Below are 16,580 nucleotides of genomic sequence, written 5' to 3' on the forward strand. Positions count from 1 at the left end.
AAAGTGGATTTCACTTTTGCTATTCTTTTAGGTTACACCCTCTTCTAAAATTGTTGGAGATCTGGCTCAGTTTATGGTTCACAATGGTCTGACACGTGAGGAGGTAGAGAATATGGCGGATGAGCTATCCTTCCCATTGTCTGTGGTGGAGTACTTGCAGGGCTATGTCGGTATTCCTTATGGTGGATTTCCAGAGCCTTTACGTTCCAAGGTGAGTGAGTCGGCACTCCTGCTTAACCATCACTTCTTCAGTCCTTGCCACAATCGTAGCTTTTGCTGTGCGTGCTAGCTTTAACGAACTGACATCTGTGTTTTTTAGGTACAATTCTATTCCCTACATGTTCATCTACAGTGGTTAAAATGAAATACTATATATGATAGTGTATGCAGATTTAGGAAATAAAACTTTATGTATTTATATGTTTGTATATATAAATTCCATATGGTCAAATATTTATAACATGATCTGCCAGTTTCCCATTAACCACTCATTTCCACGCGCTATTAATACCTTCCTTACCTTAGCACTAATAACCATTGTAAAAGGAGAACTCCAAACACATAAGGCAATGCTGCTTGCTGAAGTGCTACATGTGCAGAGTGTGACTATTTTACATTTTTTAGCTTTCTTTTTCAATTTATAAAAGTGCAGATTTTAAGTAACATTGGCTGTTTACAAATACTTCTCGACAGTTGGAGAAGTTTCATTTCTGTTCATTAAGGTTCGCTAACGGAAGCCACATGCACACTTGGCTAGAGGGCACCTGGTGACACTTTTCAATGAGATGTACTACAGCGGGAAGAATGGGAAGAAGCACACAGCTATACTGCACACTGACTTAGTCTGTGGTGGGGAAAGAGAGGAGAGCTTGCAGTAGCTGCATACACTAGATCTACAGTTATTACAAACTAATTTTTCACACTAACCCTGATCTAAAAATTCTAACAGTGAAGAATGGGAAAATATCACTTCTGAGTTTTGGAGATATTTGCAAACTATTTGACCTATGGTTTTGTGATTTGTTTCCATAATCTGTTGACAACATTATTCCCTATAACACATAGTTTGTCATTATTTATTCTCTATATCTTACCTATAGTAAACAGGATCCCCGATTACCTATACAGCCTGAAGACCCTTATCCTGGGCAGTCTGAGACATGTATGTCTCATGTATGTAGGAGATTAGTGGCAGTTACACTCCTTAGTGGTACCTGTTGTCATTTTCATTATGCCAGTTAAAATTGTTGCTGCTTGGGACTGTAACCCTCATTAATCTCAGGCAGTGCTGCCACCTATGCAGTAAAGTCCTCCACTCAATCCCTATACCACCATTACACAATACAGCAGTACACATTAAAGCAACACTATAGGGTCAGGAACACCCTATATTGTATTCCTGACCCTATAGTGTTTAAGCCATTTAGGTGGCTTGGCCCTCCTATAAAAGTTTAAAACTCACCTTATTTCCAGCGCTGCATGGGTCTGCCGACACTGGCTCCGCTCCCTTTGTGCCATCATCAAAATGGATGATTTTTAGCCAATTCAATGCTTTCCCATAGGGAAATAATTGGATTGGCTAAAATCGGCACGGGGCAGGGCCAAACGCTGTTTTGGCCAATCAGGACCTCCTCATAGGGATGCATTGAATCAATGTATCTCTATGAGGAAAATGCAGCGTCTCCATGCAGAGCGTGGGGACACTGAACTTCAGTGTTCCTTTTTCAGCAGCACTAACCCAGGAAGCACCTCCAGTGGCCATCTAAGGAGTGGCCACTTGGAGGTGTCCCTAGAGGCAATGTAAACAATGCCTTTTCTCTGAAAAGGCAGTGTTTACATGAAAAAATCCTGAAGGCAATGATTATATTCACCAGAACAACTACGGTACATTAAGCTGTAGTTGTTCTGGTGACTATAGTGTCCCTTTAACTTTTATATTATATTATCTTATCACAATACCCTGTCACTACACATTAACTCATACATTGATCAACCAAAACTTTAAAACCACCACCTGCTTGGTGGACCACCTTGGTCCTCCTGGTGCTGCCAGAACAGCTCTGATGCATCTAGGCAAGACATGTATTGTGGTATCTGGCACCAAGACATTAGCAGCAGAACCTTTAAGTCCTGCAAGTTGCGAGGTGAGACCTCCATGGATTGAACTTGTTGCTCCAGCACATCCTGCAGATGCTCAGATTAAGATCTGGGAATTGTGGAGGCCAAGGCAACACCTTGAGCTCTGTCATGTTCCTCAAAATATTCCTGAACATTTTTTGAAGTGTGGCTGGCCGTATCATCTTGATGAACGAGACCACTGCCATCAGGGAACATATTGCCATAAAGAGGTGTACATGGTTTGCAACAATCTATATGTACAGGTCAAAGTAACATCCACAAGAATGCCAGAACCCAATAATGCGGCATCAGGATGGCAGAGTTGTTAAGGCGTTGGACTTAATTCCCAGCAGTACACTGGTCAGAGCATAACATTACCTCCACCGGCCTTCCATTTCACCTTCCATTTTTTGTACACAGTCACACATACAGTCACAGGCAGAGACAATCACAGTTTTACACACACACACACACACACTCTCGCTTACTGGTGGAGGAGTGGAGTCAGTGAAGTCCCTGGTGTGCAGTTGTTGGGGAAGCAGGGACTCCTTCCTGCTTCCTCTCAGTGTGCGGTAGTAAGGAGGCTGCCTTTAGCTCCACCCCTGCATCCGGTTTGGCTACACCTCCAACTCTCCGTGCTGTATTCCTGCTGTATTCCTGGCCCATGTGTGTGTCGGCTGCCCGGCGCCCCTGCTGCTTTGGCGCCTTGTGCAGCCACACAGCTCACAGAACCCCAAGCCTGACCAGATCTGGTGACACCCGCCTGCCTTGTGGCACCCGGGGTGGACCGCCCCCCCCACTTCTCCCTTAGTACGCCACTGCTGGCAGGGAAACCTTTATGTGCTCTATTGTGCTCACTGAAACCTTAGTGCCCGGTGCCACCAAATATTGCTGCACCACTTACTTTCTCAGAAAGCTGGTAGCAGCCATTGATAGATTCCTTTTTCTACCCCGTCCAGGTAGTGTAACCACTGTTCCTTCAACTGTGCACTTGGGAACTATGCTTCCAACGGTCTTTCTAGGAACATTCAATGCCTTTACTCTCTTTTTGTATCCTGTTCCTGGTTAGTGAAGGGCGATGATCTCTTCTTTTAGCTTTGTGGCCCATTCTTTTGAGTTAGCCATATTTCTAACATGCAGTCAACAGTCAAAAAAGCCCTGGCCAGTTCAGGTATGTAAGTGTTCTAGTTCAAGCACACCTGGTTCAACTAATAAAGCCCTTTATTAGTTCCATCAGATATGCTTGAGATAACATCTAATTTGCATATTTGTTGTGAGGATTCTATTTAGGGGCTTGAATAATTTGGAGACTGGAGAAGTCATTATAAGTTGCATTTTTAGTAGAAGTTGGGGAAACCACTTGAAGCATTCATTGTGTTAAACTATTTCAATTGCTTTTGTTTAAGTTGTTCATTGCAAACATCGGAAAGTCTGTACATTTTGACAATAAACCCAATTTTCAATGGGGATTGAATCATTTTGATTCCAAGTGTATAGTATTATAATTTTGTTACATTGATACATATATACCATTGGTCAATCTTGTAGACTCTTTCTCTGTTTCAAGGAAAAAAGATCTAATTCAAATCAAAGGAAGTTGCTTAGCAGACAGACCTAAATGTTTCATTATACACATGGCTGCATCTGCATATTGTTTTTAGCTTCTTTCTTCCATTTATTGGCGGTTTAGATAAAACACACTACATACATATATAAAAAAAAATACTGATTTAGCCACTAAAGGCTAATATATGTATTGGCCTATGGTGGCTACATCAGTTTGTTTGTTTGTTTGTTTGTTTGTTTTGTGTTTTTTTTTGTTTAATTTTTTTAATAATTTGTAATTATTAATAACACCACATAGAAAACACCATATAATCTAATATGCATATAAATGTTGTAGTTATTAACCACATCTTTGCACTTTTGCATTATCATTAAAAGTGGAATGGAAATGTATAGCAGGGCTTTTTATTATACTATTTTGTAAATACAGGTTCTGAAGGACCTCCCACGTATTGAAGGGAGGCCAGGGGCTTCACTTCCACCCATGGACTTTATCAAGCTGGAGGAAGGACTGAGGAGTAAATATGATGACATAACACCTGAAGATATCATGTCAGCTGCTATGTACCCTAAGGTTTTCGAGGAGTATAAGGATTTCAGTACACAATTTGGCCCTGTTGAGTGTCTAAACACACGTCTTTTTCTTGAAGGTCCCAAGATTGCAGAAGAATTTGAGGTAAGCATTAATGTACCTTCAGTATGATGATCTCATAACTAGTCCGTAAAGGTTTCACAGATTGTACTCTAGCTTCAGCAGGGCCTTCTTCACCTGTTGTTTCTGTCAATATTATTTGTTTGTCAATTACATATTGCCAAATATCCAAATTCTATCATAGTAAAGGGCTGTCCTTTGATAACTTTGAAATTTAGTTTCACAGTAATTTTTCTTTTACTTGCAGAGAGTACTACATTTAATCCTAAATATCATAATCATTTTGTTTGCAAACAAGAATCATACATATCAAATCCAGCAACCAAAATGTCACATTTAAAGAGGGTTAATGTCTCTCTACACACACACACACACACACACACACACAGACACACAGATTTATTTGTATGTATATAGCACTAACAAGAAATAATAGATGAGCTATTGCCAATGTTAACAGGATGTAATCTTCAGATTAAAGGTTAATGCACACAATACAGTTAAAGGAGTTAAAACACACACCCTGCACTTCATGGGTTAAGACGTCGTAATATATGTTTACGTTTAATGGTTAAAATACACACACAATGCAAGCTAAGGGTTCAAAAACAGACTATGTAGGAAAATTATTCAACACAGTGCAGGTGTATTCTAACAAACTGATGGCTCAACAAAGTTCACTGGTACCTTCCTATTCTCTAGATGGGGTGGAAAAGAAATTAAAAACCAGACTATTGCGTTAAAAAAACTGTTGAAAACAGTCTGTTTAGTTATATATACATAAAATGAGTCTAATGAGTAGGTTTACTGTAGAAGTACCTACCACAGATAAGGTTTCATGATAAGCAATCCTATAGCTGGGTGTTCTCTGGGCCACATTGAGCAAAAAGGAATTGTACACACGCATGATCACAGATGTGTACGCGCGCGCACGATCACAGATGTGTACGCACACACCTACAACCTCAAACCTATACACACACAATCACAGACCCACAAACACACCCCTACAATCACAGACCCACAAACACACCCCTACAATCACAGAACCACACACATAATTACAGAAATACATACACAATCACACACCTATACATACAATCACAAACCCATATTCAATCACAGATCTATGCACAATATCACATCTACAAGCATAATCACAGACATGCATACCTTGCTCTGGGAGGGCTGGAGTGGATCCTTGGTCCCTGGTGGTTAGATGTTGCTGGGCTGGGATCTCTGCGTTCTTTCTGTACAGGTCTCTTGCGTGTCCAATAGTGATGCAGATGCCAAGATGATGTCATATTCCAGCTGTTGCCTCACTGCAGTGTCGCGAGGGAGGTGTGCAGAAAGAGTGCAGGAAGTAATAGGCTCTCTGACTGCAATCGGGATCTAGCGGTTCTGGGCTGTACAGGGCATGCAGGGTCCTTGTTAAACTCTAGTTTATTTTTTGTATACATCAACATATATTCAGCAAAGAGAACAGGCAAACTGTTTATATAGGATGCTATTACATTCATCCATTCAGAACTATTTTTTTCTTCCAATATGTTAAACTTTCTTCCATTTATTTTCTAATATTCTCTGCCAGCCCAATGTTTTTTATTTTTATTTTCTACCAGACCATGTTTAATTTCTGACATGTTGTGGTCCATTTATGATTTATTGCAATTGTTTAAATTGTGTTTTTGGCTAAAAAAGATGCCCCCCAAAAATAAGCCCATTGCTTAGTTCCCTTATATTTATCTTTGCATGCTAATTTGTATCACTCAAGAGGAAGGAACATTTTAGTGTACCTGGTGGCTTTGGATTACTGCCTCCCTATTTGTAAATTAAAACAAAAAAAAAGATAAACTCACCTTACCTGCCACGTCAAATCCCTGCTGCTGCTCCACCTTTTTATGAGATCATCACTTGAAATAGCTCAGGTCAATTCAGTGCGGCAATTGACTTACTGTGCCAATAAGATTTTCCTCAAGCCTTATAATGCTTTACTATGGAGATATAATTACAGTTGAGGCCATCAATATGCACTTGAACTTCAAAAATATGAAAGAGATTTAGAAGGAAACACACATTAGTGGCTGTCTGACAGTCAATAGAGGCTTACTGGCTGACAAATGTAAAGACTGAATTTGTTATGGATATCATTTAGACAGCAAGGCCACTACGTTGATTAGTAGTTTTTTTTAGTGCTTAGAGTGTCTTTTTAATGAAATCTTGTATATAAATGAATCTAGGCAAAAATAGCTTGCTTCCATCAGTAGTTTATATGCATTTCTTATATATTACTGCTGATATTCAGATAGACACACTACACTTTGGACTCGACTACCAGTGCATTATAACCGTATACATTTAATAGATTGAACAAATAAATCATACCTTGCATTCCAACTTCATTTAATTTAAAATACATAAATGTAGCCATAATCCTAACCAAACCATGTGCAAATATATAGATCCACTATTTGAGTGTCAATAGCATCAGGGAGACTGTTCATCTATATGGGACACTTATAATAAGTATACAAACTTTGTGACATTAATGTGTACTGCAAACCACACTCCTAATTTTAGCTATTCATTTTTTTCCAATCATCTTGTTAGCGCATAGTCTAGAATAAATTGTTCCTTTTGTGAAGTGGACACGGTTATGGTAACGGTGTTGAAGTAGACATTATACATCCCTGAGCTTTACTTTCCATTTTTCACTCTGTATTCTAATTTTAACTAAACGATGTGTGCATCTTTAATCTAATGTTATTATATATTGTGGTTATCATCTATGTACTCTTGCTTTATGTTTCAAGATTTCTAAGCATCCTCACTTCCACAATTTTTCTTCAGAAATACCCTGCCTCAACCTTTGTGGTGGCAACATCCTTGTTCAAAAGCCCTACCAACTCTAAAATCTCCTTATTAACATACATTACCCTTCTTGGGCCATGCAGTGGGCTAGCCTAACTATTCCTAAAGCTGGTAATATTGATGGCATCTTTATCTATTCTCTAACTCACATTTTCCATTCAAATGCCCATATGGTACAATCTTGCCATACTTTCCACCTAGCTTTACACACTATTGTTTCACTAACAGAAACATCAGTCATTTTGACGACATATCTCACTGCCTTCTTACCCATCTCCTCTCCTTTCATAGCCATCATCCATTACAAAAAATGTCAACTACCTTTAAAAAAATAATTACACCTGTAATTCACTCTTCATTAGTTTAAATAAAATAATTAAAAATGTGTAACCCTGAATCTTCATTGGTGGTACAGGATAGCAAACCATATTTAAAGGAAGTCTAACACTGAATCTGAATTTCTTGAATTATATATTTGACACATTACTACAGTTTAGATTTGTGCCTTGCACATCTTTTTTTCTTTCTACCACTATCATTGTATCTCCTATCCACATTTTGCCTGTAATCTTTTTCAATATATTTAGCTGGCTAACTTTCTTTATTCAAGATTATAATGTGAGCCTTTTCAATATGGTTACATTGCTAGTTTCAATAGTATCTCAAAACCCATCACCAAATGAACCAAGGACTTACTAATTTCTCCTTTTCTGGTACCTCATCCTTCCTGCTACCTAAACACTAGTTCAGGGATAGGCAACCTTCGGCACTCCAGATGTTTTGGACTACATCCCCCATAATGCTTACACCCGTAATGCTGGCTAAGTATCATGGGAGGTGTAGTCCAAAACATCTGGAGTGCCTGCACTAGTTTATTGAAGCTAAATGTTTCCACTATAACAATTCTTCTTTTACTTCCTTTTGAGCACCATGATTTCTTTCAGTCTTCTTTCGGGTAATTGGCACTTCTAACTGCTCAGTTTCACAATATTGCAGCCTTAGCATAATCCGATTGCCCTCTTTCAATCACCCTGTCCAGATAATCTCAAAATGTGTCTTCTTTCATTTAAGTTAAGACTTATTAAAATGGAAATATCAGTTGGAATGTTTAATTCCAATTACACAGTTTTGCTATAAGTCGAGTGATGCTTGCAGTTGTACAGTTCAAAATATCCTGGGAATAGCAAATGCTCTCCATTTTATTTTATAAACTGGTTAACATGCCAGAAATTGACTGTTGATGTATATTGATGTAAGGTGTTTAGGAAGAAATGTAGTTACTGGTTTCCGTAAGTTTTCCCAATATTTTCTGATCCAATGCTTTCCTAAGGGAAAGCTTGAAGGCACCCTCCGCACTCGCCACACATATGCTTTAGGTCCCTATTGCTCCTCTATGAGGAGCCTTTAATTGGACTATTTATGGGGAAAGGCATGCCTCCTCAATGACACCATGGGAGGTTGAGAGGTAAGCAGCGCCAAGTAAGTAAACACTTTTCATATTTTTTTTCATTTTTATAACCAACAGGGTGAGGATATGTATTTTAGTAGGTTAGTGTTTCTTTAACTGATCTAGCTATTGGAGTTGAAATGTTACTTTACGTCTGATCCAGATGTGATATGTCAACCATCTCAATTTCTACAGTCCTGCAAAATGTAGTTAGTAGCTCAACAATATCTAAACATTTGTATATTTTGGCTTTTCTAGAGCGTTACATATGTATCATACAGTCAAATTAATCATCATGATTTTTGTGTATGTTTGCGATTGGATGGCTGTATTGATGTTAGCAGGCTGTTGCCTTTTGCTGCAGGGAATTATTTTAATTCCTTTACAGCTGTAAGTTTGCACTCTTCTTGCCTCAGGAAACAGTGAAAACGGACAGCTATTCAAACATCTTGTGTCAGCAGGAAAACATGGCCTTAACACATGTAGTGTTCTGCAGGAATTCATTGCACGATCACAGGTATCCTCCAAGCCTGTGATGTATTGTTCATTGCTCTAATAGATTTATGGTTTTGGTTTCAGTTTGCCATGTGGTGATTTGCTTTGTTTTGCACCTTTCTCTGTGATCTAAAAGAAATGTCATTATGTATCAGCCTTCCTTGTAAGTTTAATTACGGTTTCAGATTTTCCTGCATGGCAGAACTGCTGGTGGCTGCCAGCTTTGTGCATGTTTTTTTTTCTGTGCAGATCGAATTTTTTTTTTTTTTTTTTTGTAGCATGCCATTTTCTTCTAGCATTTTACGATGCAGGTTTTGATTCTCACGATCAGAGTTTATTCACTGTGACTGATAAATTGGCAGTGTATGACAGTCTTTCTTCGTGTGAGCAGCTACACCTGGCTGCTTTTGGGATGAATGTGTGGAATTAGTAACCACATTTGTTTTTCTAACAGAGGATGCATTTGAGGAGAATGCCATCCTTTCTGTTTTGTGTTGAAATAATGATGAGCAGCCATCTCCCCTCCCCCTTTATTTTGTATACTGGAGGAGGATACAGATACCTGCACATCTTTGAATCAAAACAAATTATTAGCTGCGGCTAGCTCTCATTAATAAGGCCTGGTATGAACTACATAAGAGTAATTTAAACTGATTGCAGTCCAAATCCATATAAAATGCATATTGCTTTTTCAGTACAGTAATCAAACTTCTCTAAGTAGGACACTAGATTTCTATTTGTATTTATTTTTAAAAGAGATGGCTGACTGCTTCCAATAAGAATTAAAATATAAATATATATAACATATTCCTTCAAATTTCTACCATGTCATTATCTTTTGTGCATACATACTCCCTCACACTTTGTCTTCTGAGAGATTCATAGATTCACTTTTCTCATTGTCATTACAGTTTCTCATTACAGTTAGATTTTTTTTATTTTTATTTTAAACAGGCACCACACAGCAAGAAGAAATTCACTCCACTTACCACACACTGCATATATACTCCCCACAAACTGTATATAATAGGTTCTCTCCCTTACATATGCACTCTCAACAGACTCCAAATGTCGTGCATCCATTCAGGTTTTCTGATCCAGCACAGAATCCACCGTTGTACGCTGATGGTAGATTAATTCTCCTCTCACGTACAGTACAGAGTTACTTATAAAATGCAACTGCCACTGTCCTAAGAGAAATGCTAAAGATCTACCTTAACCACACTGACTATTCTTAGACACTACAAAGGCACTTTTCTTGCAGATTTCCGATTCCTAATTACAAATATAAAATTTTAACTTGCTGATTACACTGAACCACAATGCTACTACTGACACAAAAAAATGATAGGTGTGCAAAAAGATAGAGAAAATAAAAGTGCAGTACCACAAGTTGCAAATAATATGCAAATCACAGCTCCAAGTCACTTTGGATAAGTCTCTGAGCTTGCCACATCTTACCACTGGGATTTTTGCCAATTACTCCTTGCAAAACTGCTCCAGCTCCTTCAAGTTGGATGATCTGCGCTTGTGAACAGCAATCTTTTTAAGTCTGACCACAGATTTTTTTATTGGATTGAGGTCTGGGCTTTGACTAGGCCATTCCAACACATTTACATGTTTCCCCTTAACCACTCAAGTGTTGCTTTAGCAGTGTGTTTGGGGTCATTGTCCTGCTGGAAGGTGAACCTCCGTCCTAGCCTCAAATCACGCACAGAGTAGTGGTACAGGTTTTGCTCAAGAATATCCATGTATTTAAAACCATCCATCTTTCTCTCAACTCTGACCAGTTTCACAGTCCCGGCTGCTGAAAAACACCCCCAAAGCATGATGCTGCCACCACCATGTTTCACTGTGGGGATAGTGTTCTTTGGGTGATGTGATGTGTTGGGTTTGTGCCAGACATAGCGTTTTCTTTGGCCGAAAAGACCAACTTTAGTCTCATCAGACCAGAGCACCTTCCTCTATACATTTTGGGAGTCTCCCACATGCCTTTTCACAAACTCAAAATGTGCCATTTTGTTTTTTGCTGAAAGTAATGGCTTTCTTTTGGCCACTCTGCCATAAAGCCCAACTCTATGGAGCGTACGGCTTATTGTCGTCCTATATACAGATACTCCAGCCTCTGCTGTGGAACTCTGCAGCTCCTCCAGGGTTACCTTAGGTCTCTGTGCTGCCTCTCTGATTAATGCCCTCCTTGCCCTGTCCGTGCGTTCTGGTGGGCGGCCGTCTCTTGGCAGGTTTGCTGTTGTGCCATGTTCTTTCCATTTGGTTATGATAGATTTGGTGGTGCTCCTGGGGATCATCAAAGATTTGGATATTTTTTTATAACCTAACCCTGACTTGTACTTCTCAACAACATTGTCCCTTACTTGTTTGGAGAGTTCCTTGGTCTTCATGGCAGTGTTTGGTTAGTGGTGCCTCTTGCTTAGGTTTTGCAGCCTTAGGGGCCTTTCAAAAAAGGTGTGTATATGTAATGACAGATCATGTGATACTTAGATTGCACACAGGGGGACATCATTTCACTAATTATGTGACTTCTGAAGGTAATTGGTTGCACCAGAGCTTTTTATGGGCTTCATAACAAAGGGGGTGAATACATATGCACATGCCATTTTTCTGTTTTCTATTTCTAAAAAACATAGAAACATGTGACGGCAGATAAGAACCATTCGGCCCATCTGCCCAATTTTCTAAATACTTCATTAGTCCCTGACCTTATCTTATAGTTAGGATAGCCTTAGGCCTATCCCACTCATGCTTAAACTCCTTTACTGTGTTAACCTCAACCACTTCAGCTGGAAGGGTATTCAATGCATCCACTACCCTCTCAGTAAAGTAATACTTCCTGATATTATTTTTAAACCTTTGCCCCTCTAATTTAAGACTATGTCCTCTTGTTAGGTAGTTTTTCTTCTTTTAAATATGGCCTTCTCCTTTACTGTGTTAATTCCCTTTATGTATTTAAATGTTTCTTTCATATCCCCCCTGTCTCGTCTTTCCTCCAAGCTATACATGTGAAGTTCCTTTAACCTTTCCTTGTAAATTTTATCCTGCAATCCATGAACCAGTTTAGTAGCCCTTCTCTGAACTCTCTCCAAGGTATCAATATCCTTCTGAAGATACGGTCTCCAGTACTGCATACAATACTCCAAGTGAGGTCTCACCAGTGTTCTGTACAATGGCATGATCACTTCCCTCTTTCTACTGCTAATACCTCTCCCTATACAACCAAGCATTCTGCTAGCATTTCCTGCTGGTCTATTATATTGTCTGCCTACCTTTAAGTCATCAGAAATAATCACCCCTAAATTCCGTTCCTTAGATGTTGAGGTTAGCTCTCTATCAAATATTCTGTACTCTGCCCTTAGGTTTTTACGTCCAAGATGCATTATCTTGCACTTATCCACATTAAATGTCAGTTGCCACAACTCTGACCATTTTTCAAGTTTACCGAAGTAATTTGCCATCTGGCTTATCCCTCCTGGAACATCAACCCTGTTACATATCTTAGTATCATCATCAAAGAGACATACCTTACCATCAATACCTTCTGCAATATCACTAATAAAAATATTAAAGAGAATGGGTCCAAGTACAGATCCCTGAGATACCCCACTGGTGACAAGCCCAAGCTTCGAATATACTCCATTGACTACAGCCCTCTGTTGCCGGTCACTCAGCCACTGCCTTACCCATTCAACAATATTGGAATCCAAACTTAAAGATTGCAATTTATTGATAAGCCTTCTATGTGCAACAGTGTCAAAAGCCTTATTGAAATCTGGGTAAGCAATGTCTACTGCACCATCCCTGATCTATTGTTTTAGTTACCCAATCAAAAAAATCAATAAGATTAGTTTGGCATGATCTCCCTGAAGTTTTAGTTTTATGTATATATTTTTCTCATTTCACTTCACCAACTTAGACTATTGTGTTCTGATCCATCACATAAGATTCAGATTAATAAAACATTGAACTTAAGGCTGTAATGTAACAAAATAGGTAAAAGGTCAAGGGGGTGAATACTTTTGCAAGGCACTGTATACCAAATTGAAAGATAAGGTATTGTTTAATGGCTAACATTGCAAAAAAAAATAACATTACATAAAGAATGCTGTTGGAAATAAAGTGAAATGTTGTTTTATTTATTTATTTATCTTTTGTTCCTAGGTGGAGTTGGAAAGAGGAAAAACCCTTCATATTAAAGCTCTCGCACTGGGAGATCTTAACAAGGCTGGTCAGAGAGAAGTTTTCTTTGAGCTCAATGGTCAACTCAGATCACTCCTTGTCAAAGATACACAGGCCATGAAGGTAAACAAATAGTTACCAGTTATATTTTTTTCTTCTGGGAAAATCTCAGATCTCAGTTTTAAAGAATTTGTTTTGACACATGTCTGCAAGAACCATCAGTGCAGGATTTCCCCACCTTCACTGGTCTAGCACTGATAGAATATGTAATGATATTGTTTGAATGGACACTACAATCACCAGAACAACTACAGCTTAATGTTCTAGTGAATATAGTCCATCCATGCAGGCTTTTTGCTGTAAACACTGCCTTTTCAGAGAAAAGACAGTGTTTACATTACAGCCTAGGAACATGTCCAGTGGCCCCTCCTCAGACATGCAGTGTTTCCATTATCTGCATAGAGACACTGAACTTTACTCATAGAGATGCATTTATTCAATACATCTCTATGAATAGATGCTGATTGGCCAGGGCACAATTTGGCTCCATCCCTAGCCTGCCTCCTAAGCTAAGATCATCAGAATTGACAATCTCTATCGAAAAGCATTGTGTGACTGACATCATCACTTCTGACGACCAAGGAGGCAACTCACAGGGAGAGCCAGTGCCAGCAGAGTGGAACAAAGATTAAATTCCACTATATTTAGGGGGCCAAGGGGGCTAGATAGTGTTTTTAACATTATAGGGTCAGGAATACATGTTTGTGTTCTTTGCCCTATAGTTTTCCTTTAATATTTCACAGCATACACAACCCAGTTAAATTAAGTTTCTTGCCTGGCCAGGAAATGGAGATGTTATATCATGTTCTATTTAGATCCCTGTTTCTCAGTGGGTATTCCAAAATGCGACCATCTTACTGACCCCAGGAGGCGACCAGTTGTGTGCCAAGGCAGAGTAAGCACCTGCTTACCCAAATACACTGTTCCTGGGGGAGAATGGAGGAAGAATGGTGAGGGAGCTGTAATCTTCATGTTCCAGTTTTGCTCTCTTGCTCACCCTCCAGTGATGCTGGCAGCCAGGTTATGAAGTCACTCCACCCCCGGCATCACTAAACAGTGCACAAAGGAACAGTGCTGGAAGAGCATGAAGATTACGCTAGCCCCACACTGGACCCCAGGCTGGATGGACTTAAATAAAAAATAAGTGTGTGAGAAAATGTGCCTGTCAGTGAGTGTCAAATCAGCAAGAGTGTCTGTCAGTGTCCTCTGTGTTTAAGTGTGTGTCTAATTTGCCTCCATGTGCGTGTTTCAGTGTCCTCCGTGTGTGTTGCAGTGTCCTCCGTGTGCAGTGCAGTGTCTTCTGTGTCTGTCAGTGAATGTATGTTAGAGTGTGTGTTGGTGAGCGTGTCCTCTGCATTTAAGTATGTCAGTTTCTTCTGTGTGTAAATTTGTGTTTTTTTGCAAGCGTCCTCTGTGTCTAACTGTGTTTGTGTCAGAGTCCTCTGTGTGTAACTATTATTTGTGTGTTATACTTTCATTTTGTAACTTTTATACTTCAGAGTACTAGTTCATACACTTCTTATGTAAAGAGTATTCACATTGTCATATTTATTTAAAAAATATTCTTTACAACCTTTAAATGGGCTTGTTCTCCAATATGGGGTGAGCTTAAACATCTGTGCCTACTCACTTCAATTGAAATTTAAATTAATAGAAATTACTTTCTCGAGGGTGCATGGGTGCTTCTCTGTAAAAGGTTGGGAAATACTGCTCTAGATTATACATCTTTAGAAAAGAAGTATAGCTACCTAGAAACGCGAGGGTTTCTGGATATCTTGTAGCTTGGCTTTGCTGAAAACCATTTGCACTGCTTTTAAACCTTCACTTGGTTATCAAAAACCTTTAAGATGCTTTGCAATGTGTTATTTTTAATAATCCACTCTGAACCAAATAGTTTTGTTTTGGATAGTTACAGAGGTAAGGGCATTCATTCTTAAACAGCTTAGAAAATTTTTTAACCCCTTAAGGACACATGACATGTGTGACATGTCATGATTCCCTTTTATTCCAGAAGATTGGTCCTTAAGGGTTTAAAGACACTCCTCATTTTCTCCCTTATGAGCGGAGTGGATTTGGTTTGGTTATGCAGGTTTGTGCTTTAGGTTGATGTGAAGGTAGACTCACCATTTTTCTATTTTGGTGACAATAGTTACAGGTAATGGATGTGTTACATTCTGATTTTTCACTTATCAACAATGCTTCTAATTCTGTGCGTTTTTGAATTACGTGAATTTCTGTAGGTGTTATCCCATAGACACTTTATTTTCATGTCACCCACCTTAACATTATCCCTTTTATTTTTAGGAGATGCATTTCCACCCAAAAGCCCTAAAAGATGTAAAGGGCCAAATTGGTGCCCCCATGCCTGGAAAGGTCATTGACATCAAGGTGAAAGAAGGAGCCCAGATAGAGAAGGGTCAGCCACTCTGTGTACTTAGTGCCATGAAGATGGAGACCTTGGTCAACTCTCCAGTTTCTGGAACAGTCAAGAAAATATATATCAAGCCTGACATGCACCTTGAAGGAGAAGACCTTATACTGGAAATTGAATAATGGAGACGCAAAACACTGGAACTATTTTTTTGCGGGTTGGGTGATGCTAAATAGTTGGTATGGCTATCTTCTTCATTCCTCTTGAACATGGGAGAGGGTTTACACATTATCATGCTTGAGGACCTGTGTTCTGGTTTTCATCAACACTCAATGGTAGAGATATTAACATATATGTATTTAGGGACCTGATGAAATTGTTGGATCATTAACCTTTTAGTCTGATGATACAGAAAAACTGAACACTAACTGCCACTGTTGCTGAATATTTTTTTTTTTTTTTGCTTATGAAAATTTACATGAGGATGGATGGTGGTGTTTGGGACAAAATATATCTAGTGTATTTTTTGTTCAGATTCCTCTTTGAATATTCAGTATGTATGCCAGGATGTCACAAGCCCATTTTTACTCTAGAATAATAATCATGGATTCATTTATATTAATGTGTTTGCAGCCATTTAACATTATCAGTGTTAGCTATATCAAGTTATAAATAAAGCTGCCCCATCTAGAGTAGCCAATCAAGTGTTGTCATATATGTATTGTTATGGACTGCTTTAGCAATGTCCTACATTTCAACTCGCTTCTAAATCTTTATTTTCCTATTTTGGCTATTGTCCCTTTTCTTTT

At 38.9% G+C, this 16,580-nt stretch overlaps 1 protein-coding gene across 3 annotated transcripts in view; it reads left to right on the forward strand.

The window, feature by feature from the left end:
* PC (pyruvate carboxylase) overlaps window positions 1–16,466 on the forward strand; it is a 629,184-nt gene extending 612,718 nt beyond the window's left edge. For all 3 annotated transcript variants that reach the window (XM_063437445.1, XM_063437446.1, XM_063437447.1), the window contains 5 exons: window positions 32–211; window positions 4,115–4,360; window positions 13,323–13,463; window positions 15,705–16,299; window positions 16,338–16,466. In XM_063437445.1, coding sequence (XP_063293515.1) covers window positions 32–211; window positions 4,115–4,360; window positions 13,323–13,463; window positions 15,705–15,953 — 816 coding nt within the window. In that variant the 3' untranslated portion in view covers window positions 15,954–16,299; window positions 16,338–16,466. The remainder of the gene's footprint in view (window positions 1–31; window positions 212–4,114; window positions 4,361–13,322; window positions 13,464–15,704; window positions 16,300–16,337) is intronic.
* The last annotated feature ends 114 nt before the right edge of the window (window positions 16,467–16,580 follow it).

The sequence above is a fragment of the Pelobates fuscus genome, chromosome 12, assembly GCF_036172605.1.
Source record: "Pelobates fuscus isolate aPelFus1 chromosome 12, aPelFus1.pri, whole genome shotgun sequence".
NCBI lineage: Eukaryota > Metazoa > Chordata > Amphibia > Anura > Pelobatidae > Pelobates > Pelobates fuscus.